The 27,090-nt window shown below is 35.4% G+C and overlaps 1 protein-coding gene and 1 long non-coding RNA gene across 2 annotated transcripts; one reads left to right on the forward strand and one right to left on the reverse strand.

Annotated features, from left to right (window-relative positions):
• The first annotated feature begins 11,065 nt into the window (after positions 1–11,065).
• LOC111033842 (GATA zinc finger domain-containing protein 24-like) lies at positions 11,066–17,279 on the forward strand. The gene is made up of 2 exons (XM_022314773.1): positions 11,066–11,648; positions 14,930–17,279. The coding sequence occupies exon 2, from the start codon at positions 14,961–14,963 to the stop codon at positions 16,410–16,412; it is 1,452 nt and encodes a 483-aa protein (XP_022170465.1). The 5' UTR covers positions 11,066–11,648; positions 14,930–14,960; the 3' UTR covers positions 16,413–17,279.
• A 6,980-nt stretch (positions 17,280–24,259) lies between these two features.
• Positions 24,260–27,018, reverse strand: LOC111033841. The gene is made up of 3 exons (XR_002604474.1): positions 26,808–27,018; positions 25,699–26,161; positions 24,260–24,475 (listed from the first exon to the last, which is right to left on the reverse strand). It is a non-coding gene; the product is annotated as an uncharacterized LOC111033841 (long non-coding RNA).
• Positions 27,019–27,090: the final 72 nt, after the last annotated feature.

Consider the following 27,090-nt stretch of genomic DNA (forward strand, 5'->3'; position numbering starts at 1 on the left):
GAGTGACAACACACTGTTCCGAGCAAATTCCCTCGTCAATAAAATTCAATAGAAATAACTCCTTTTAGGATACGTGAAAGTTTTTCAATCGCCGTCGATAAAGCATCATCAACCAACGTGTTTGTACATATTATACACGATTGGGCTGACTGAGAGAGAAAGAGAGTGAGTGAGTGAGTGAGTGAGAGAGAGAGAGAGAGAGAGAGAGAGAGAGAGAAGACGCCAACAAATTGTTATATACGCGATGTGGCGACCAAACTATAGTCGCGGCGACTGCTTGTAAAGGAAGCGGCGGGTCGGAGAATGGATGGCGAATAGGGGTGGTAGAGATACGTGTTGCGAGAAACAGAGGGTGAGTACTTGTAGTGGTACGTGCGGGGCGAGGGAAGGAAAAAAGTTCGAATTCGAACAGTTTTCATTGTGTTGGAGCGTTATGGATTTTTCGAACGCAATAACCGCGTCCACGTATTTAAACACACACACACACACACACACACACACACACACACACACACACACACACACACACACACACATACGACGTTTGAGATAGTCATATACGAGTCGCAAGCGCTTCCATCGTCCATCACATAATAATTATTACAATAAAATACTGTTGATATTATAACTATTATAATATGTAAATAATATACGAGAATTGTAGAGTAGGTATATACACACGATTTTCCTCTGTTACAGGGCGGTGTGAGTTGGGATTTTTTTTTGCTCGATCGGTGCTGAGGGGGTTTCTTATAGATGGCCAACCGCTGGATTTTATACAAAGATTGTGTATCGTAATCACTCCACTCCCCACCACTCATGTTTCAACTATGCACCGTCGGTTATATTATCGGCACAATAATATGTTTAATATAATATATTATAGTTCTATATGTACGCACACATATACGCAGATTATAATATTATTATATTCACGTATAACCGTATTTAGGTATATAGGCTGCTAAAACCTCTATTGCGTCAGGCCTGCTGGTTAAATAGTTGTGTTAATTGTTCGTCCGAACAATATACGTAACTACCGCGTAATACGATTATTAATTATTGCTGTACCTATATCATTATAACATCTACCTCATAATATATAATATGACTACATCTATTCAATACAAATATAAATACCTATGCTAATAAGTACGATGCGTTAGTCGTTTCAGTGGAATGCTGCAGCAGCAGCCGTAGTGCCAGGGAAATGCACCTGTGATATTTGAATGATTTTGACACGCCGTCGTTAATATATATTTTTATACAATTATTTAATGATCACGCGTTTTGTCAAAACAGTTTCGTGACCCATTTTTTTGGATAAAGAGCATAATTTTTTTTCAAAAAAGTTTTTCGAAAATGTTTCATATGCCATTCATTAAACATCCTTAGTAATACTATAATCTTAATTAGTATTAAATTATACGTCGATACGATAACTTAAGTAATATATTACTATTTACTAAACATACACATTGTTTTATAACATATTATCTTTCAATTATTTATTCAATAATACAATCAATTTGTAGTGTGGTAAATAAAAAACAAAATTAATATTATATGTTACTCATAAGCGGAAATTGGTTATCAGTAAAGTAAGTTTTAATAAAACGTCGAGGGGGTATAGAGAGAATTTAGTCACAAAAAATTGTTTGTTTTACTTTTTCTGAACTTTGGCTGAGAGCCGAAGACTGTTCACAAGCATATTTACTTTTTTATTAACTTTGTAAAAACATATTTCGGTATGTTAAAACGATTAATTAATTAAATTTAATCAAAACTTTTTATTATTGCCGCATCAATTATTATTTTTGTATTTACATATGGTAATTGGAACAACCAAGTTCCAAAAAGTGGTAAAGGGGATGGTCACTGATCGCTTTTCTGAAAACCACCACAATAAATTGACAACTATCATACGAGTAGATATTGTCATAAAAAATCATTGACAAAAAAAATAAAAAAATATACCAATGCAAGCAATATTACCGTACACGGTACAAGTATACTATATAATATAAAATAGTTTTAAAATATTTTATTTTCATGCTCACATACACATTTCTTTACACATTTATTGTTGAATGGCTTTACACCATCCAATAATATAATAGGTACCCTTGTGACCATGTTTACATTCAGTATATTATATTGTGTATGATACTGATATAGTATCGAGACCGACCGATTTTCAAATCGAAATTAATTCGTGATTGGCTTGTGAGCGTATTAGCTTATCGTCAAAACATTAATGCATGTGCGTGTACATACACGATGCATAATATTAAATGTTATTTTGTTATAATGGTACATAATAATAATACTAATAATAATAATTATTATTATTATTATAATGGTATATTGTTTTTTGTACATGCGTGTGGGGTGCTTGCATTCGTCGTCACTCGTCGAGCTTACAAACTTACAGAACACTCAATGCATGTGCTTATAGTTTATTGTATAACGTACAATGTCTAACCACCATATTGTTTCCATATCTTTCTTATTATTATTATTTATTATTGTAATTACGTAAAAAATATCGGTTTTGCAACTAACTCGTCAAAATCTCGAAACTCACAACAATTGATTTTGTTAGGGTGGATGCCTGTGTACAATATATTATTATACTACGGAGTACGGATGCATTAAAGGATATTATATTTTTAAGATTGACTATGTCATTCCGATGAGGTACTACTGAGGTTTTATTTATTGCGAAAACGAGTATATACCGGGAACCTTGGCATGTAGGTCGTCCATTCGTCATTATACGCGGTTTGTTCAACGAATAACGATGTATATAATACACACACACACTGCACTTACATAAACATTTATTTCACGTTCAGTTTTACTTTTCATACGCCCGTCAATTGGATAATTTTATTTTCATTTTTATACAAAAACACTGACCGCACGTATTTGTTTTTAATTCACACATCATAATATAATATGTATAGTATTATGTTATATATACTCGCTCACTGGCTCACATTATTTTGATGGAATATTGTTGATAATAATAAAATGTTATTATAAATTGGGTGTACACCGCCTGCGCATATTATTTTATAATATGCTTTCATGGTGTAATACAATATTGTTTCGATTTTTTTATTTCCACAGAGCCCATTACAATACAATACATAAATACTTATTTTAACAGTCTCTAATTGTACAATATACATAAATACTTCTTATAAGTTATAACAGTCCACAATAGTGTATAATACATTAATACTACTATTATGATAGTAGTGAGAAAAAAAATGCGAGGCAAATCGTCGGTCATAATACTGCCTATGCAATAATATTCAGTTCGGGAACAAAATGGGTGGTCTACCCGCGGCGGCGTGTAGGTACATTTTAATGTTATAATAGGTATACGGACTATAAGTACGTGTATGTACTATGTATATGATATTGTTACAGTGTGCATGCGCGAGGTTCTTTTGGGTGCTAATTATTGTGTACATATTTGTATAACGCGACACTCGGTTTCACGTGCGTGGGATAATAATATATTATATCTGTACACATGTATCGGTAAAACTGTAACGGGCGTGCAAAATTCGTTTGCACTTTCCGCAGCGGTGTTTACACTTTATTAAAACGAGCGTTGTTCGATTATCATCACGCGTATATACAGAGCGTTAATCGATTCGGGTGTACACATTATGAATAAATTTATTATAATTAAGACGGAGCGAGAAAAAAAAAAAATTAGAAACCGTCCGCGATTCGTTATCACGACGGCGAGCGACGTGTAATAATAATTATAATGCTGCTGAGCAGTGTCGCGTTCGTTTATTATTATTATATTATGTCTATAAAACTATGTATACACATAATATTATATTACTATACGCTATACAGTTGTATACTACTTAATACTAGTTACTACTACTACTACCTACTACTATTACTATTACTACTACTACTACTACTACTACTACTACTACTATTACTACTATTACTACTATTAGTATGGATTATTTTTACTATTATATACAACTATGGTACCACTATTATATATAATATATACAGTTGTTGTATTGCACGAGGTGCGCAAAACCGGTTTTTACTGCGGCGGCTTTTTCCCGAGGACTTATTCTGATACGAATAATTCATATGTAATATTTTTATTGGTGACAAGGTTTAAATGCGCTAAAAACTATCAAAAAAAAAAAAAAATACCTAACAGCTTCGAATGCCTTATCAACACAATAACGACCTAAACATATTTTTTTTATTTTATTACAAAAATTCAAATGAATACGTAATGAAGATTAATTATTGATTGGTGATAGATTTTATTGATGAACAATTTACATTATCTTGCCTTCGTTCATTCTAAACATTCAAAAATATATAACAAAGACTATGTTAAATTCTGTATGCATGTTTAAATATTTTATACATTATAACAGGCATACCGCCTGTTAAATTGAGAGCACTGCATTAAACGATATACCAATACACCTAAAAATATATGTTTGAGATAATATTTTGGGTTATCTACCTAATTTTACACTAAAAACTCAAAAAATATAAGCAAGCACTAAAATTAACAAAGTTACCCAAAAATGGTACTCGAATGCATTGTTCTAGAGCTTCCCCTCCCCTCCCAAAAAAAAAGGTACCTAATTGTATTAAACATTATGTAGAGATATAGTATATTGGAGTATTTAAGATGCACTCCCATACACATATATTTTATTCGATATTATAATAATGCATAGAGCAGGTACTTTATGAACACATATGGAGGGATGTTATTGTTTTTATGTAGTATGTCTAAACTTAACTTTTAAATCATAATAATATATTCCTTTTCGATGTATTGTAGAAGCCTTATGATGTTTTTTCACACCAGTACCCGAAATCCCGATCTCTATCCTCATTTAATACGATGCGTGTCAAACGAGTAACGGCACGCTATGACATCGACTTTTAAATTTGCAAATTGCAACTGTAATTATAGGTAATAGGTGTTTTGCATAATTATTATGTGTATAAATTATACTTTTTTCAACGAATATAATTTACGTTTTTAATATTTGTTGTAATTGTCGATGTATAGTTAGTATTTTAACTTACAGAGATTATAATAAGGTATGTATACCTATCCGCATCAATAGAAGAATCACTCTGTGTGTATATATATATATATAAATGTATGTATGTGAATAGCTTTTCTTTACTCGAAAATATTTAACAATCAAAGACGGTCATCACATCGGGAGGAACGACGTTCGTGTATTGTTCGTCGTTTCCCTACTGCTCCAGTCACGGCGACCATGACGACGTTGTTGGTCGATAAAACACCACTTCCTTTTGGATGAATACATTTTTAATATTCGTTAAGAAAAAAATAGAAACTGATTTATTATGTTCAATAAACCCCGAAACCTTATACCACCACGCCGTGGCGTATATAAGTCTTCCGGCAGAAATAATAATTACAAGAGGGGTGTCTTGATAATCTCTCGAACCGTGTTGATCTGTTGTCGCCGTCGAGTTTTTATGAGGCCCGCAGCTACTCATAAGAGAGATGCTAATGGATTTTTATTTTGATCTGTAATTCTGTTTGCGCTCTGTTTTTTAGCCGCATCATAATAATATTGTTTAAATGTGGTTCGTAGTTCGTAAACGAACACCGCGGTGACGACAAATTTCAACGCATCGTTGTTAAACGCGACCAAACGAGTTTTATTAATACACACACACACACACACACACACACACACACACCGTGTACCCTTTGTAATATATATTATCTACTTTTGTTGTAATTCATTTTCCTAGCTGAACTCACGTTTGTCGGGAAAACAATAAAAACACACATACAGTCGATTAACGGGGGCAAATATAAATTTCAAGGCACCGTTGTGTATATAGGTTCGTATTATTATTATAACAATATAATAGAGTTATAGTTGATCGTATAATACGCAACTCATATATATATGATTGGATTTATAATATTATAATATCCTCGTACATATTATACAATTATATCGGCATAAAATGGCCGTAATAAAATAATAATAATTAAACTGTGTTTAAAATCGCGCACGTGTGTATGCAACATTATTATTGTAGACATATTATTGTAATATGGTAGACTGGTAATGAATGAGTTTTAATCGTGTCCACAATGACTACGTTTTATGGTCGATTTGATTTCAGTCATTTAAATCGTCGTAATTTGTACGTTGCGCTGCGAACAATATTAAAATAATATTTTGAACCGCGGCGCGAACAACATATTTTCAGTTGCTTTATAAAACGTTTGAATGATTTATGGTGGCCATTAGCTCGAATGCACACTACGCACAGGCACACAAACACACAATGTACATGTGTATATGATATTGTGTTCGTTATAATATTATTTTCTTCGTAATGTTTTTCAAGTACCTAGGTAATCTACTTGGTAAGTACCTGTGTATATTTTGCGGGTATACGATTATAATAATTATCGTACATTAATATACCTATGTAGCTGGTAGGCTAATTTAATTAGCAACTTGCTCGCTGCACATATTGTACGTACCATTCGCACACTATTCGTTATTTTATTACGTACATTATATGGCATACAATATAATATTAACGAGTCGATAAACGAGCGCGCTCGTGTTTACCGAGATTACGCCATGACGTAAATCGTACGATGATGCGAAACAAATTTTCAACGACTTTATACTAACGGTGTGATCTTTCCGGCCGCGTTAAAGTATATATTGTTCGACCAAATAAAAAAAAAACCATTATAACTATATGCATCATATATGGCCGTGACACAGACGACTTGCAATTTAAATTGTTTACCCGCCACTGCAGAATCTCGTATAGTTAGTCGAAAACGATAATTAAATAATAACAGGTACCTAATACGTATACAATAACTTATTAAAACATTCAAAAGAAAGTATAATAAACGATTTACATTAAAAGTATTACATCAACAGGGAAGAGACGACGCGCGTTAAAAAATTGGATATTTTTCTAAAACTCAATAATTGTATTAATAAAACACAATCATGTGTGTATGCTGTATACTTTATGAAATACAAAAAATAAAAAAATACGATCGCCAACAATACTGCAGGTAGTGTGTCCGGTCACTATAATAATATTATGCTACACAGGCAATACCAGGGAACACGCCTGCGTGGTTGTGTATACATTACGTTGAAGTGTATAATATTGTATTATAATATTTACGTCATTAACTGCTGTTGTTGACTGTTGTACGTATCGTGTAAATGAGTAATAATAATAATCTTTTAATTCTCGTTCGACGATATTATTATATTGTACAAGCAATCGATTGCGATTTCTATTACGGCCGTCAATTTGATTTTCGATCGGACAAAAATGTCCGAGCCAAATACAATATTATAAATTGTCGTGAATATAATGGGTGCAAGAGCCGGAGCAGCGGCGGGTCTTCTTTTTGTGGTGTCGTAAAAGTAAACATGTGATTCACTCACTCGTCGGAGAGGAGCAGAGAGCCGTCGTCTTTGTTGTGCAGTCACCTCTCCCCCCTTCATCAGCGCCATGGCAATGACACCCGTCGTCGATTTTTCGTAATAACAATAATAATATAATATAGGGGTGTACGCCGGTCGGTCTGATGACGGAGGGCTGTCCTCCGGCGGCGGCGGCGGCGGCGGCATGGAAGGCCTTACACACACACACACACACACACACACACACACACACACACACTAGCGCGCGCGCGATAATATTATTATATAACAGTAATTAATAACAATTTGATATTATATTATAATTATGTTCACGAAAACGGTCGGGCTTTGAGTACATCGTTTGGATCGTAGTTCGTACGGTGTGTTCGACGTACTATCGTGACCCTAAAGACCAGCCTATAAAAATAATAATATTATATTTTTATTATTGCTGTTACGCCGCCGCCGCCGTCGATTAAATAGGAATATTATTATTATCATTAAAACTTACAAGTGCGGTGTGTCGACAAGAAGAATGAAGAAAACCGACAGCCGACAGGTATATTATAAAAAAATATATTATACACAACGTCGTCATCGTCGTCGTTGTCGAGAGAAAAAGAGAGAAAGAGAGAGAGATGGATAGTGTAAAGAGAAAGGGAGAGACCTGATAGAGTGAGAAAGAGAAATACACACAAGACACAAACGCACCGCATGGATGTACGACAGAGGAGGATTAAAATGTGCCATAATATATTTGTCGTTTGTCGGACGCATGTCTTTTGTTTTCGTCTCTTCTTACCCGTTTAATATAATATCTAATAACACCGCGGCGACGGATATTAATTGTACGGCGTTATGATATTATTATTATCATTATCATCATCATCATCACAATGGCATGGGTGTGTATAAATAGCGCATTATATCCGCTACGAGGCGTCGAGGCGGATGTGTGATGCGCAAAACAACGCTAGAAAAATGAAAAACGCTTTTCCGCTCCCAATTTTGTTGGTTTTCATTTTCTTGGAACCGTTCGAATTGTTACCGTGAGAAATATTTTATGCGTCTTTGAAAAATCTAAAGACACCCATTAGTACCTAACGATTATCCGATCCCATCATTTGTTATTGTCCCGTCCTCCATAAAACCCGCTCAAAACGTATCGAAGTTGCATAGACATTGCTGCATAGTGCTATCGTTGAAACGCAAGGACATTAGTAATAAGTACTATTTAAGTACTAATGATTAATAAATATAATATTATAGTGTATAGAATACTATATATCAAACGACCAAAATTTATCTTTCTGCACATTTCGTTCTATTCGACTTTCGACAATACTTACTATTATATTACCATTATTACTTATTAGTTTGTTTTGTTAATATAAAACTGTTGAAACGCACCGTACATAATATTATTAATTATTATTATACCATATAATATGTGTGATTACTCGAATTTTATAATTTATTATAATATTATATTGTTGTCGAATACACGTTCCGATTTCTGAATGTGTTTCGATCGAATTATATTAAGTAGTTTAGTTGTATTATTGTGATTAGAATATAATATAATATAATAATATAATAATATTATATTATATGTAATCATATAATAATATTTTATGTTGTAGGTACTGTCGCAGATACTCGCGATAAAAGATAAATACTGGCTTGCCTATATTACTAATCGCATTCCACAGTGTTTTTTTTCCTTTGGAATACTTAAAATACTCTAAGTATTATATTATTGTATATTATTGTGTATGGATTTATTTTTTTATATCGAACTGGGTAAATGACGACGACGACGCCATATAGCTAGTGATTAACAACTACAACAAGTATAAGTCTGATTTTTATCTCGAAAATCCATTACAACCGTTGTTGTCTGTATAGTATATGGTTTGAATAATTCAGTTACTCACGTTCAATTTTTATTTTCTCGAACACGTCGGGAATTTAAATTAATTTTTATACAAATGACTCTTTTTTAAGCGATACATGAGCAAAATTTTCATATTGAAACATTAATTACAAAGGTTTATTGCAAGGCTATTCGTAATTATATAATTCATCCATATTTTTCACTTGAAAAAAAATTCATGGAGATAAGTGGACCTACATTAAACATAATACCAGGTACTACGTGTAGTAGTTGTACGCATAATCGTTGAAGTGTTTACTTTATTCGTCGTCGTATTTTATTGTCTTGCGATTTGTGTGCTCGCATTGTGCCTAATGATCATTTAAATCTCAAATCAAATGTATACTCAACCAATTAGCACACATAAAAACAACTACATGCAGCAGATGAAGTAAACACTACATTTGACAGCCGAAAACATTGTCATCCAAATCTTTCGTTAATATGTAAACAAATGGAAATTAAAACGTTACGTTAATTTTATTGTAAATCATCATTCGTAAACATTCGAGCAAAAATCATAAGTACCTAACTATTGATAAAAAGAAAAAAAAAAATAATTGTTTGGAATAATCATTAAGAAAATTGAACGCGATAAAGTACAGAGGAGATTACTCCCGAAAGCCATACGGTTTAAGCTGGGTGCAACAGTTCTAAATGGTTATTAAAATGCAATTAATATGAATACAATTTCGGTACAACACAAGGGAAAATAAATGAAAAAATAATTTAAACGATAACGACATGATAAGTTAGACTTATAAAGAATTATCGATATTTAATATAATATTATCAAATCATACTCGGTTTTAGAACGTAGCAAACTAAGGATTGAGTAACATTATTAGTTATTATTAACTAACGATTAACAATGCTAACACTGGTTACGATCAATTCTTCGTTACGTGCTAGGGCCACAATATTTTATTTTAGGAGCCCGTGTGCCGTACACGTGACACACGAGCTTATAAAACACAATATTTTGAAATTTAAACGCCAGAATGAGCACCTGCCCGGAACTCGGCGTAATAAGGCCATTGCGAGGAGTTGACTTCAAAACGTGCTGCGTGTTTCGGCCGACACCGGAAAAACAACGGAGGAAGAAACGAAAACGATTTTTTGCACGGAACGCCCGGGTATTGTAAAGCCTCGACGACTCGGCAAAATATTATTCATAAGACTAATTAATTACTTAATTTATTAATTATTACATTATATAGCGTTTATAAATAAATGAAACGATAACATTATAATAATATAATATAATATTAATATTGTCTTTGGCGCGACGAGTCGAATCCGTTTGGCGAGCGTCGTGCCGGCGATGGAAACGGCGGTGCGGGCGGTTGGGAGAGGAACCAGCGGCGCCCGTCCGCCCGTCTTTGCCGATGTCGCGTTTGGTTGTCGGGCGCTCCGACGGGCGGCGCCACATTACGGTCCGACCATCGGGCGGCGGGCGTGACGTCACGAGAGCACACGGTAACGCGCGCGCACACGCACGCACAAACTTACGAGGCGGCGGCGGCGGCCGACTCACATAACGGAGTTCCCCCCACCGACCGTTCGGCGACGGATACAGCTGTGCGGTGGCCGGGGCGGCGGCGGGGGGAACGAAAAAACGCACACGACGCGCGCACGGCGCGCCGCACATTCTCCAGTTCGCCTTCTGCCCGTCTGCCGGCCACAAGTGCCAGCTATCGTTCCGCTCGCTCATCACACGGCTGCCGCTCGACGACGACGTCGCTACTTGCTCGCTCGCTCGCTCCGTGACCACCGACGCCGCCGCCGCTGCCCCGCCCCGCGCCCACTGTGAGAGCGCGCGCGTGTGTAATTGATTCCATAATCTGTCCCAGTCTAATTTCGCGCGCCAGTCCGTGTGCGTCGTCGTGTCCGTCCGTCTTGGTGTTTTGCGGTGCGTTGTTCTCGTGTCTCCGCGCGACCGACCGCCAAAAGTCGCGTACGACTATTTTATTGATATTGCTAATTTTTTTTTTTCGTAAACCGTGTGCGTTGGTTTATGTGCTCCGGTGTTTGAATAATTATTTTTTGCGAAAAACATTTTTTTTTTCGAATACCAGCGATTGTGCGTAATTATTTTTTTTCAATTATTCAATCAATTATTGGTTATACCCGGTTCGTGCCGAGATCGTTTACGATATTAATGGTGCACAACTGTTCCGGACACATTTTCGGATTACCGTTCTTCCGCTCCGGATTCACCGGTAAGTCGGATTTGTATGTACAACACCCTCAGTCCCCACGATATCCGGTATCAACCAGTTCATCCCGCGGATCGGTCGTCCAGCCGAGTCTGCAAGTGTTGCTTGTCTCTGACGTCTTTAATCCCTCCGGCGCCGTCCAAGTTCAGCCGCAAGTGGCGGTTCACTGCCAGTCAATTTTTTTTCGCACAAAAATAGTAGCCGACTATTTTAATTTTTCATCGTATCAAAACGCGAAAATCAGTCGTTTTCGCACGAATGTGAATTTTTGGCTAGTTATTACTCGTCCGGATCACGACGATAAGTCTTCTGTCGACGAATCACGATTATATTATGAATAATTTTACCCAATTCGAAAAAGGTCTACTCTCGTTCATACTAATATTAATATTAATTATTAAATATAATCGCTTTCCAAACGATATCTATCTATCTATATGATTATTATTATGTTATTATAATAATACACCTGTGGGCGGCGGCGGCCTAATAAGCGGCCTTGCCTGCGGACAGCAGTGTCGTTGTCGTACCCGCCCCTGCCACCGCCAAAGACTGGTACCCGACAAAACCCGCCGCCCCTCCGCGCTCGCGGATACCTACGACGCCGTCGTCTCCGTGTCACGACTTGCGGTCAGCCGCGTCTTCCGCGGTGAGGTGGCCTACATATTCGCCACCGATCCGCCGACACATTTCTCGTCGATCAGAATTTTTCCCAAACGTCCTAATATTATTTCGGACCGTTTTATTTTATTTTCGTGTCGGGAAAAAATTCGCGGACCGGAAAAATTATCGTTTTCCATCGCGTTTTTCGTCTCAGTTTTCCGAGATTCTCCTAATTTGATATTTTCGCGACCACTGTTTCGCCGTGTCGCGCGTGAAAATCCGTCTAAGTATTAATTTGACAATAATAACAACACTGTCGGCGGAGTAGTCGCGGCACGCGCGAAGGTTGCGTGTGCGGCGAGTGTGTGCGCGCGCGCGCCGTGCTCCCACGAGTAGAGATCTATCTCCTCCGCCACAGCGGAGGGGAATCGAAAAAATAACAAATTTAATTATCTGGGTCAATGTCGCGGGCACCCGACCGCTGGGGGCTGTCGCGGTGCCACTTTCAGCGGTTAGTGTCGTTTAAACGTTTATTGTTCCGATTATTGTAGGCATTAGGCGTGTTGAGTTATTTTTCCTGTTGGATGTACGCAATCTGCGCGTCTTAATTACAACTAATTTCGTGAAAATGACGGACGTTCAAACGCGCGAGTGGTCCGTTCAAAACGTTAGTCGGACCGTCGTTTACCCGTTTACTCGATTTTTCACTCGTTGCCACCGCCACCGCCACCGGTTAGCCGCCGCCGCCGTACTTGCGGTTTTGCGTTTTGTTCGGATCATTCGTCACGCGCCGGAATGGCAACTGCGCAGCGCCGAGCCGCTCGGACGGACTAGAGAAAGTGTTGGGCCGACTTGTGATCGTGTTGTTGTTATTTTTTTTCCCACTTAGGTACCTACCTACACGTCATATTTAGATCTCGTGAAATTCGCGTCCCAGAACGATTTCCGATTGAACAGTAGTTGTGGTAGGTTTGTGATATCGCCCACTCCTGTAGGTAGTTGAAAATAATATTATACTCCAATCGTTAGGCTAATACTAATATAATATATGCCTGTCATCATTTCGTTTAAGCTCTAATTGGTTCGTTTGTAATAACTTATAAGTAATAACAATATATTCGTACTTGCACAACACGATATTGCAGTGTCGTCGGTACACCAATTACCAATAGTTGTAACGTTTGCGAACAGTATTACGTTACGACGACCTTGCGGTCTTGTCCTTTTATAGTTTACCTTGAAGCCGAGGTATATCGTATCGTCGGCGAAAAGCTTTTCCGGTAAATTCGTATACATTTTACGTTTGTAACTAAAAATAAATAATAATACGCCGTACGGAGTGTATTACGTATTTTTTATCCGTAATTATTGTTTTGACAGCAGAGACTACTTTCTTTGACATTGGGACACGTTCACGATCCGAAAATATTAATAATGCATAATATAGGTGTCATGTGGCTTCGGTAAACTCGAACGGATTAATTCGACGAATACCTAATGCCGATAGCCTTTAAGTCGACGTCTTTTTAGAAATTCGCATTAACGGTATCAAAAATGTTCACAAATATTCAACGCGTACTTGGTAATTGCCAAGGTCAATTTGGTGCACATGTCGTAGGCATATTCGAATTTTTGCAACGACGTTGTTTCACGGAGTCTATGATTTTTGCTGCACGCGTATGTTTGTGTATGTTTGTGTATGTTTGTGTATGTTGTGATGCGCAAGTCGTGTACGCCGTCTCGGCCTTGCTTTGGCAACCTCCAAGCGGCGGCGATGACGACACGCAATGACCTCCTGACTAATATTTACGCGTTAAATTTTCTCTCTCCATTGCTGTCACTACTTCGCGATTTCTGCGAAACTATCGCATGTGAATGAAAAGTGATCGGTATAAATATTAAAAATTCACAAAACTTCGTAGCTCCGTCGCATAGGACCATTATAGTGTATTGCACAGTCTTATTTTCGTGGTGTCTTTTCGCAGCAGATGATGTCGATCGACGATATAATATTGACTCGGCCTCGGAACCGTCGCTGCGCATTTTCTCGTCGTTGTAAAATCACGTATTATACACCACAAGTACCTATTCAATAATAATATTACCCATTCATAATTATTGTTGTACAATATTTACACGCAGCGCGAGCATTAGAGTCTTGTGTTTATTTGCCACGGCGCGGCGCAGATGCAGTTGTTCTCTCACTCTCTTTTGATGTATTTGTATTACGGACGTCCGATTTCGGTTTGTTTCCCACACACCCTCCTCGAGGGGTGCTAACCACCGCCGTCGTTGCAGTCGTCGTCTCCCGCACATAGGGGTGTGGCATGCATGGGTACACAACAATGTGTGACGACGCCGAGGGGGTCTTTACATATTAAAAATACCTGACCCGTTGGCAAAAATGAATAATATTATATGCCTACCGTCCGTCCACCGGCGAACCCTTTCCGAGAGATGTAAAAATTGATTATTGCCGATCGTCGTTTTTTTTGAAAACTGTTTCACCCTACCTAATCTCTCCCCTCTCTTTTCCGACCAAAACCGCTACGGATCTCTTGTAACGCACACGACGTTTCCAACTACATTCCAACGATACATCACCTACCCTTATTACTTATACAATATACGATATCATTTAAAATCGATATTTAACAGTTTTTTCCCTGTTTCGTTTTCAGAATGATATGCTATTGGTGAATCACGTCTCAAATGCTTGTGGACATGAGACCCGTTGAGTCCAGCGAGAACATTACGATTATGGACGAGATCGACGAGCTGTTAGGCACCCGGAGGAGTTACGGCTGGAACTCGGGTTCGCGGCCATCGATGATCAGTGCCAAGTACCGGCTGAAAGAAGAGAGGCGTAAGGTGCTCAAGATATCTGTGAACAAGATGAAGAAGATCGACGACGCCGAGAGTTCGTTGTGCCGGTCCGTCTTGATCAACAACACGGTGAAGAGGCTGCAGGCCGAGACCAGGGACGACCGGACTACGGGACGGACGTCGCCCGCCTCACCACCGTCGCCGACGTCCGCCGGTTACGGTTACCACGGTCCTCAGCAGTCGCAACCCTGTGGCGGCCCTGGTGGTAACCCACAGCTCGTGGACATCACCAACCTCAGGGAATCGTCCTGCACCAATGGCACCGGCAGCGTTGGAGTTGGCGGTAACGCGGTCACGGTCGGCAAGACCCTGGCTAACAACAATAACAACAACAACAATATTAGCAGCAACAACAACAACAACAAACCGCTGACGGAAGCTCAGTCGTTGTTGTTGGCGGCCGACCACCACCATCACCACCTACTACACCACCACCACTTACAACACCACCACCACAATAACAACCACCACCACCACCACCACCATCACCAACTACAACAACAACAACAACACCACCACCTCCACCACCACCATCACCAGCAGCAGCAGTCGTCGTCGGCGACCGCGTCTGGTGGACCGTTGCCGTACGGGTACGATGACGAAGTGGACGACGAAGACGTTGACGACCAAGAAGTAGATGACGACGACGTGGACGATGACACGATCGCGTCCATAATGATGCAACTACCGTCGTCGTCACCGCGCGGCAAGCGGAAGCGGTGTGTGGACGAACCGCTCGACGACCTGTTGTCGCAGTTCATCAACAACAACCAGCGTGAGGACGAAGACGTGAACGTGGTGGACCTGGACCTACACGAGTATCCGGCAGCCAAGAGACTGAGGACGGATGAGGCAGCCGCCGCGGCGGCCGCAGCCGCAGTGGCCGCCGTCGTGGCGGGGACTACCCCGTCGGCAGCAGACTCCACCCCGTTGGCCACCGACCTCTGTTCGCCCGACTGCTGGTCGCTGATGGACGCGTGCTGTGACGACTCCCTCGACCTGTACGGCGGCCAGGTGCCGGCCGCGGTCGAACATCAGGATGTGCTGCTGCAGCCCACCACCGTCACCTCCGCATCGGTAGACTGCTGTTCGTCGCTGTCGCTGCCACCGCCGCCCCCGTCGCTCGGCGAACAGCATCAGCATTACGGCGTGGCCACATCGTCGTCGTCGGCCACTGGGTCCACGTCGCCGACGAACCTGTCTTGCGGACAGGCGTCCATGTTCAGCGAGATGCAGTCGGCAATGTTCCGCAACCTGATCGCCTCGCTTGAGTCATAACCGCCATCGCTGTCGTCACCCGACGACCGGTAAGGTGGTCGACAAACCTAACAAAAACGTACATTTTTGTTTTCACTTATACGACTGTCTCCTAAAGTTTATATTTTATTTCATTTAATCGACTTCACACCTGTCTTTGCGACATGTCCGCAGTGTGGTGTGCGTCTTATCCTTTTACTACGTTTTTGTGCACATGATCACGTGCGATATATGTGTTATTATTTTATATGCAGTCCGGGAGACTTATTACAAAAAATGACCATTTTATTTTATTTTAATATTTTTATGTGCAATAAACGACCAATTCGCGCAAATGTTTTTTTTTCGTTTTTCTCTCTGTATCTATTTTTTTTTCATTATTATTATTATTATTATTATTATTATTATCATTACTTTATATTACTATTATAAATATATATAAAATGTATTTTTTTTTTGTTTTCGAAACGTTTTTCAATGTTCGTACGAATAAGTATGCATTTGATTATGTTTTTCATTTTACGCATAATCATATGTATCGTGAATGACGTGTACATAGATAATCATGATAATTTAATTATGAATATTGTATTTTTTGTTTTTTCGTAACTGTAGATAATCAAACAAGGGCTGTGTTAAATTCATCCAATCGGTCTCTTTTTTTTTTTAATCGAACGAAAAGAGTATAAAATAAATTAATATATGTATGTATAAAATTAAAATATAATATTATGAGAATGTATAACTATATATTATATGATATTAAACAACATAGACAATATATTATATTAAAGTAGACAATTTTATAGAAAACCGATTGGGGTATAGGCTAATCGGTAGTGATAGTACAAAAAAAAAAAAAAAAATAAGAAAAAAAATGATAAATTCTAACAATTTGTTTTTATTTTGTGTTTTCGTTTATTTTTCGAGTAGAATCAGGAGCACAAGGGAGGGGGATTACTTTACGCGAGTTCTCATTTTCGGCGGCCGTGTAGACATTGTTTTCCTATTAAATACGTATATACAAATATTATTATAATAATTATAATAATATTATATAATATATCGATATAATATATAATATGATAAAAATGAGTTGTTTAACAATTTTTTTTCATAGTGTTTTTCGCTGCTACTAGACAAAACTTTTTTTAGTGCGATTATAACGTTTAAGCTATGTAGGAACAGTCTTCCTGACTTTTTCCATACTTACTTTTTTTAACTGTGTGATAATAATATATTTACTATAGCGAGTCTAGCATAAAATTGTGTATAAAACGAGACGTAATAGGTACGCGTGTAGACGAAATAAAATAAACAAACAAAATATGAACACTGTCCGGGCGGCTAATATTTATATCGTATTACGTTAGTTAAAATTGTTTTGTTTCTTTAAAAAAAGAAAATAATACATAACCTAACCCTCTATACACACTACGCGTGCAGGAGAAAGTGCAGCGGTCTTTCTCTCATTTCGTTTAATTCGTTTGATTATGTGTTGTTAATAATCGTTCGTTTAGTGTGCAGTTCGCGAAACCGAAACAGGCCCCCCCCCCTCACAAAAAATGATTAAAAATACTCGTCTGGGCTCCGTTACTTAAGTCTTCCTTTATTTATTATTATTTTTATTATTATAACATTTTTTTTTTAAATAAAAAACGTGAGATTATCAACAATATTAATTGATGAGTATAAAATATGTTACCCGGGTGATAAGAAGTAATAATTAAATGATACAATTTTTTAAACAAAACAAAAAAAATTGATAAAACCGTAGATACGTTTATATAATAATGAAATTATATGAATATATTTTATTAATATTATTACGATACGAATAAAAAAATATTATATTGTATTTTTTTTAGAGCTTTATTATACTGATTATGTATGAAAAAAAACATGTATTCGCTAATAGAAATTGTTTTTTTTCGATTGAACATTACTTTTTTTGTGTAAAATATTGCGAATGATATAATACATTTTGTTATTCCTTAAATACGTTGCATTTTATTCATTTATTTCTACACCTTTCCGCGGCTGCGAAAACAACCGTCGATCTTCCTCTCACCTATACACCCATAGTAATAGTCCTCCATGGATTTATACCTATTTATTCCGTACATACCTATATATAGGTAACAAATGGATCTGAAACGCCAAACGAAATCGCTATGCAGAGATCTGTGATTGCAAGTTATATTTGGGTATGGCGAAAAAATATTTACGCAATGACATGATATCACGATATATATATACATCAGGCGTGTGCGTTAGACCGCAACCCGGCGGCGGCCGATGAGTGCGAAAGTCATATAATGCAGGGGCTCTATGGAGGACTGTTTTTTTTTATTCGATTTAAACAGCACACTAAGGCTTATAATGAGATCAACTCTTGAACTGATCGAATCTATTACCGTTGAGCACTGTGTAATATGTATCAGATATTATTTTTCTTATTTATCCCATCTGGGAGGAAATATCTATATTTTTGTTGTTGTTTTTACGTGGACGATGCTGCCATACACCGAGCTTTTTTTACTGATACCTATATAATATATATGCATTATATACCTGCGCTCGACCAATAAAGTAAATCGTTAGATCGGTTTGGCTAATATTGCCCACCACCGTGATGCAGTCCATCACCCGTACCCAAAGTCCACGCACAATCGTCCGGCGAGCAGTTATACATATAATATTATGTTGGTTTGGATCAATCGCATGACAATATTACAATCGTGTAACCCAGCTAGGGTTTATTTTAAATATTTTTCAAAAGTGTGCACGACTTTGTGCACCCTGCTCTCGCTTATACTAGCCACCAGGTACCAATGGAAATTGCACTATCCTCCGCATTTTCGAGCTACGCAGTCCAAACACACGCTTTAAGGATTTTAAAACAAGTCCTGCAACACAAAGTACCAGCTATCGTACATCGTGTAATACATGCGTGACGTATACGCATGCCTGCGTAGTGATACATTTTTGTCTAGCGAATTTAGTAGATACCTACGTTTATTTAGATCATATATTATGTTATACTTTTAGCGCGAGCCACTTAAAAAATGGAGTCTCCCTCACGTGCAACAAGTATATATGAGACCATATATAACCTGCAGCAGTGGTGTGGTAAACTTGAATTTTTCGTTTAAATGGGTACTTTCCCGGAACTATATACAGGATGATCCTACAAGTATGCTCACCTCTTTTTTTCTTTTATAATGAAGTTTTTCAAAATCTGAATTTTGGAATTTTTAAATATATTCAAAGACCATAGTCTTGAAATTTGTTGTGCCACTTAAGGAGTGTCCTGTGGCGATACGAACCTTTGTTTTTTAAATGAAAACCCTGCTTTTTTCTTTGAATTATTTAGCGGATAATTTTTTTGGGAATTTTGATGTATTGAAATCAAAATTCGAACGAGTAGTTTTCTAGTTATTACACTTGTTGTGCTAAGGATAATAGAGTTTATAATAGGGAAGAAGGATATGCTTATACAGTATACGCTGTTATCTATAGTCTATACACATAATACAAAATAATACGTCATTTTATATTTATTTAGTCAAACACTTAAGTAAATACCAAGTAAAATCCTTCTTGATTTGTTTAGTTATTTTTTTTATTCCATGTGTAGAACTGTACAAGCATATCCCTATTACGGACTATTATCCTTAGTACAAATTGTACTTGGACACACGATTGACAATTCCAACGGTATTCTACAATAATCGAGTATGAAAAAAATAATTTATTGGCTTGCTATAACAAAAAAAAAAATTTGATGTTTGGTATAAATATTATAAAATATAAGGTACTATATTAAAAATAATTAAAAATAGCCTCTTCTCAATAATCAAATTTAATATTTGGTATTACTATAATGTATTTTCTGCTATAAATAACCACTTATCATCATTATATGAACAATTCAAAAAAACCAGTAACGTTGTATCCAAGACATAAAATAGGTAATTATTGAAATATTGAAATGGCGTGAAAATGGCGCAAAATTGTTAGAAGGACGTGAAACCCGCAAGTCATGAGCGTTAGAAAATATACAACAAATGTACAGTAATACTACTCTATACTACTCATAACTAGGTTGAAAATAAAAGTATCATAATAAGTCTTAGATAATATTATTTTCTTTAAACCTAAATAATAGCTTAATTTACTCATTTATTAAAAATAACAAAAGAATGCAAATAGACAGTTTTTAAGGAGTTCAATATAGGCAATTTTATATGTGTATGCATGTGTGTAAATGTAAATGTATGCTTAGTGGGTGATTGTTATTGTATAGTACATGTCACTGTATCTATCAATGGACCTGATAAAGGCGTAAGACTTTTGAAAACTGATTTGAATTCGTTAAAATGTCTGTTTCATTTAGACCACATTTTAAAATTTAATTTGAATTTCGGATAGTCAACATTCAAAATATCAAACATTTAAATACTTAAAATGTATATGATTTGGTGAACGAAATGTGAAAAAAATGTCCAGATCTTGGGTCTGAAATTGAAATTGAAAATCTTAAAATGTAACCTAATTGACTTCAAAATTCCAAGAGGCCTATATGTCTAATTAAGCGTCCCGTATCTGTTTCATTTTGTGTATATAGGTAATTTCTTATGTATATGGAATGTGTTCAAACGTTGATTGTGTAAGCATACTCATCCCACTTTTAATCACCCCGAATAATGTTAATTCTAATTTGTTAAAGGGGAATCCTTTTAACAGCCGTCAGAGGTATTGGGACTGCTTCTCCCTGCTCCCCCCACTTTGCCACCTGAGTATGATTGACAAAAGATTGATACATTTTGGTTGAAATAACTGATCGTTTGCAATCGCCTTAGATGGTAATCCATTCTGAACTTAAAATTAACTTGAGGCAGCATATTCAGGTATAACATCCTATTGACTTGCAGGCATACGAACTTTAACTGTCAGTTTTACTTTTCAAGCATTCGACTTCAACTGAATAAGATCATAAAAGAAAACGAACTATGAAAAAAAAACAAACAAACAATCAAATATGTACAACTGTTACAGTTTAATAATTGGAATATGTTACGAGGTGAAACACATAAGTTCTTATCAACGATAGATACCATGGTTTGGGACTTACAGGCGAGTGTAGGTTATCCGTGTTTAACGTACCTGTTAATAATTCATGGACAGAGTTGGGAAAAAATACTCTGATTTAAAATTGTTAAATATATTAATAATTACACCAGTCTACGGTATTAAAGCGTTCAGATGATATTTGGGACTGCAGGCGGCCGTGTTTTAAGGAGCAAAATATAGGCAAATTTAGATGACGGTATTTTTGTGACCTGTCAGTGTGCGACAAGTTAATGAGCAAAAGTGTGCCGTGTGTGTAAATCTGATCTGGAAGTTTAATCATCCACATGGTTAGCTGGCTAGGTTTGTTGCAAGTCACTTGAAAAATATTGGTGTAGGATTGGAATGGATCGGATGAAGTCGAGGAATAAGTGAAGTTGTCACCCCCTAAAAAGGATTGCAGTAAGAGTAAAGAGTAGCAGACTTAAAAATTCATGTTGAAAAATATTGACATGGGCTTGGAGTCAATAAGTTCAAGCCAATAAGGTACCAATTTCATGGACTTATTTATTTTATAATATCTACTAAAAAGTATGAAAATGGTAACATGTAACGCGTTAGGATTTACATGGTTTTTGCTAGATTTCGAAACTTTGAGATATTATGGTTCTCGTTCATTAAAAAAACTAAACCGATTTAAAAATCGTTTTTTTTTTCAATATGTTTTCAATAGACAATAAGTAGGGAAAAGGGTATTCGATAAAATTTATCGTTTTTGGAATTCAAAAAAGTGCTTTCAAAATTTTTTTTTATTGTAAATCATGTTAGCCATGGCAGGCCATAAATTATACATAGGTATTACATAAAAAAAATACACTAAACTATTCACACTACATTTTGAATTATTGGGCTATTATAATAATGGCTATTGCTTGGCTTTTTAATTAATTAATATACGACGTATAACTTTATGAGTATCGAATGTTTCAGATAATAATAGTTAATTAATTATGCAAGTATTTTTAGTTTTCGACGATTGGATAAGACTCTACATTGTAGAGGGAATCATTTACAGGGATATCTCCCCCCCCCCCTGGACACCACCTTGTTTCTCTTGCATCGAAACTTGAAACGTTTTTTTTTATAAATTATATAGAACGTTATGTATTGGTCCAACGTTCTTTATTTGTGTATATTGATGCCTTGAAAAAATTTTCTGGTTGCGGAGAATGCGAAACAATCAGGATTTAAAGACAAAGCGCACAACCCGCGAATAGAAAAAAATATAGCTTTTTGAGAGCTTTTCGTTTTCGACATTCCATTTTTTATCATTATTTTCAAGTTAAAACGAATTAATATTTGTATACGATTTAAGTCGACATGGATGTGAATATATAAAAAGTCGATAGTTCATTCGAGTTAGTACTTAATTTTGTATAGAGGTTCTGATATAGATTAATCAACTTTAGTTTATTTCTATCGAAAAATTATCTTGAATAATCTTAAAAATTCTAATAAATATATTTTTAACTGAGTTTTAATTAATCGATTTCATTGTCACTATTACCCTAAATAATTCACTTTCCATACAAAATTAAAATTCTCTCTCTATGTGTCCTTTTTACTTCTTCTGATTTTCAAAGCGAAAACTAATTATAACTATAATTTTATGGAGAAATCATTTTCTCTAAAAATTTGGAATAAAATCAAGCACAACGGTAATAAATAAATAAAAGGACTGTATTTATTTCTAATATTTGAACAAACTCAACACGAAGAAACACACAAACGAGTGTAAAATAGTGCCTGCGTGTCTGCCCCATTGTTTATTGTCGATATAAAATAAATAAATTCATGATAAATATAATTAAAAAAAAAATAATAAGTTAAACAATCAATATAATAATAAATGCATTTCTAATATTACATAATAGTAACATTAAAGTTTCGAGTCTTCGACCTCGAAAATGGTAACTGTTTATCTTCGTGTAATACCACGTCTTTATGTACAGGATGATACACTAAGTATGCTCCCACCTGATTTTTCCTTTAATTTTGTTTTTATCCAAATTCAAATTTATGGAAATTTTAAGCATAATTAATATAATATTTTTATATAATTTTGAAGACTGTCCTGTGGCTAAATGTCAGGTCTGCAAACTTCTTTTATTCACCGTTTTTACTTTTCATCTTAAGCAGATGATTTCAAACGAGTTGCTTTCAAGCTGTAAAACATTAAATAGGTACTTAACATAATAGGGTCTATGAGAATAGGGATGCGATGGTGTTTTTAAAAATTATAGTGATTATATAATATTTATGTATCAACATTTTATAATTTGTAAAGTCGTAATAATAAGTATTAGACTAAATATTACATCTATTTTGTTTTTTTGTGAAACCATTAATATTAATAGAAACTATTATCCTTGGTATAGGTACATACATTTTAATATTTTAGAAACCATGTAGATATCTAGGTACTTATACTTGTACGCATTTTTATTTAGATAGAAATTTAAAAAGAAAAATGCTACTGAGCATATCCCTAAATGACTTAAAAAATCAAATCAGGTATCTATTTGACAGTACATACGACGGACATTAAAAAGTATACCAAAAGTTTTAAAAATCAGTATTTGAATAAACTCACATTATTAATATTATCAAAGGTAAAAAGGGAGATGAGAATAGTTAGTGAAACACCTAAAGTATGTGTACAACAATAGTATATATTATTATAGTATAATATAATTTTTATTGTGATTTTGTAATAAAATGTACATAATACAATACGTATAAATTATATACCAGCTTTATAACTGGCTTAAAATATATAATTGCAGCACTCGATCGCTATTTTTGCGAGTTTTTTGTTTTGTTTTGTGCTGCATTTAATGGCGACGACAAATTTAAGTTTCACATTTGAGATGATAATGTTTTGCAAATAAATAAATTGAAACGTGATCAATGACTTCCAAGCTGCAGCTGCAGAATACCCATACACCCACCTATACAATATATAGTATTATATTATATTTATATAATTTACATTAGTAATATGTGGCAACGATACGACTGAAGTCTGAAATAATAAAATATTATAATAAAATATATCTGACGGCCGACCGAACAACAAGTATTAATAGTTATTTGTTATTAAATTTATCCACGTATCTACAGTCTGCACCCATAATAGTAATATTAGCTATATCATGATAATATGGCGTTATTTAGTTTTTGTATTATGTCGTTATTATAAAACGTATTATGTTGTTATAATATAATGTTAAATACCTACGTAATATAAAAATAATAATAACAAGTAGTTAGTAAGTACCTAAATAATAATAATTATATTAGTTTATAAGGTATTTATGATTATGACGTTTACGGGGAGCATTATTATTAAAAACTATTAAATATTACTTTTAAAAGAGTAGTTTGTTCTCAGTACCTATATATATAATCTGAAAAATCCGTGCAATTTTTATGAAAACAATTTTCGAAACAGCGTTCTGGTTGTAAAAATATATTCGGTAAAATAACTGAATAAATATTTATGGCGAGTGTTTTAAGCTTATAAACTTTGAAGATTACGCTGCCAAGAATTTCGGGCCATAAATAAAATCTTTTAGTATATATTATATTTCGAAAAAAAAATGGTAAGTTTACAATAACTTAATAAGTATTTATATATTTAGAAAATTATATTTGAGTGTAGGAATAATATTATGTCGGGTCTTATACTACCGCTAAATGTCTTATATTATACAAATGGGGCATTTAGACGTTTTTTGACTCTTTTAGCTATCTTATATTTACGAGCAGTCTTTATAAACATACTTTCACAAGTGAAAATAAAATATTATGCATTCAGGTTTCAAATTTCTAATCTGAGATAAAAATTGCATCTTGAAAAACGACCTAGTCGTATTATAAGGTATAGGTACCCAAATTGGCTATTTTAGAGACGCATCGTAAATATTATAATATATAAACTATCTAAGTTATAGTTGTATATAATGCACTGACTCTTTACCTATACAAATGCAAAAATACAAAATAAATCAGATCGATTTAAAAAGAATAAACATATTGTTAACGACAAACTGCAGCGATTGCAGTTGTATATAAGTAGGTACAGTGTGGAGTGCAGTAACATGGAAAACATTATCGAATATTGAAAGAAAAAAGAAAAAACATTTTCTTGATAATTTTTTATATAATATACCTATATATGTATATATATGAGAGACGTGAAATATACTATAGTTGTCTGCATCATCTCAAATTTTATCTTGCAGATTATTTTTTATAAATATCGATCATCAGTCTGTCTGCGGTCATGTTGCTCTCGGCGTTATTCATCGAGACAGCGGGACACGGAAACTTTTCATGACTATTATTTAGCTCTCTTTGGTCATCAGCTGCACCGCAAAAATACAGCAGCCGCACTGCACTATTAATGTGCAACGAATGCTGTCATATTCCCGAGCCGCGTATTTTTCTGAAATGTGACTGTATTGTGTTCCATGTCCACGGTCTTATTGCCTCACAACTATCGACGATTTTTTAAGACTTAAAACTTGACTACGATAATTGCACGAGCACAGGTTTGTGTGAACCCAGAAAATTAGCTCCCTTGTAGTGCTATTGTGTCCGTTTTTATATTTTATGTTTCTGCGAAGACTGCACTACAAAATAAACAATAAAATATATTATATACGATTGTGGCCGGTGTGACATTGACAAAATGTAGACACTTTTAAGTATACAAGGTGTGATAGAATGACCTGACAAATGACATGACTTTTGTTTTGATCAATATTAAAAACATTTTTGTACATAATATATAATTAATAGATGCTTGCTCTACAGCATATAAATGTATTGTTTTATTTAATAATACAGGAAACAAAAAAATTTCAATTTTATTTAAAGACCCCAATAATTTGTTCAAAAAATGCCTCAAAAATTGCCAATAAAAGCCACAAATTATTTGTAAATCTAACTTTTAGAAACTGTTTATGGTAAAAATTTGTATTTAAGTCGAAGAGTTAATTTTTTTTTTTAAAATATCAATATTTTTTATAGTAAAATAATTCGAGACATAATAAAGTTTAAAAATATTTTATTTTTTGGAATTTTCAGACATACGTGAGTCTTAATAAAATATTTACTGTCCATAGAATTTCCAAATGTTTTTCGTACGTTTTGCATACCAGTTTTTCATATTTTGGCTGATGCTTCTGTTACACCCTGTATATTATCGTACTGCGGTGGCCATAAATCGTGATTTAATAACCTTTAAGTGCGTGAAAATGAAACAACTTACGATACCTGAGTGTATGATGGTTCAAGTTTCCGATTTCTCATATCGTATAGTTCTGTCGTCCGTCGGTAATCTGCAACATTATACATAATATGAGCAATTTATAACATCAATTAAAGGTATTATTATTGATACGCGCTCGAGATTCACTCGAAATTATTTTTATTGTGCATACTTATTATTGTATACAGTTATCGCCGGATCGCACTCTTGGCAGTAAATTGATTTTTCGTGTTTTGGCCAATAAATCCCAATCGATTTGTACAACATTGTATCGATTAATTGATTTTT

The sequence above is a fragment of the Myzus persicae genome, unplaced genomic scaffold (assembly GCF_001856785.1).
Source record: "Myzus persicae strain clone G006 unplaced genomic scaffold, MPER_G0061.0, whole genome shotgun sequence".
Classification (NCBI taxonomy): Eukaryota; Metazoa; Arthropoda; class Insecta; order Hemiptera; family Aphididae; genus Myzus; species Myzus persicae.

Bases quoted from the DNA above. Each gene is read 5' to 3' on its own strand.
- LOC111033842 (XM_022314773.1), top strand. From the start codon at position 14,961: ATGCTTGTGGACATGAGACCCGTTGAGTCCAGCGAGAACATTACGATT.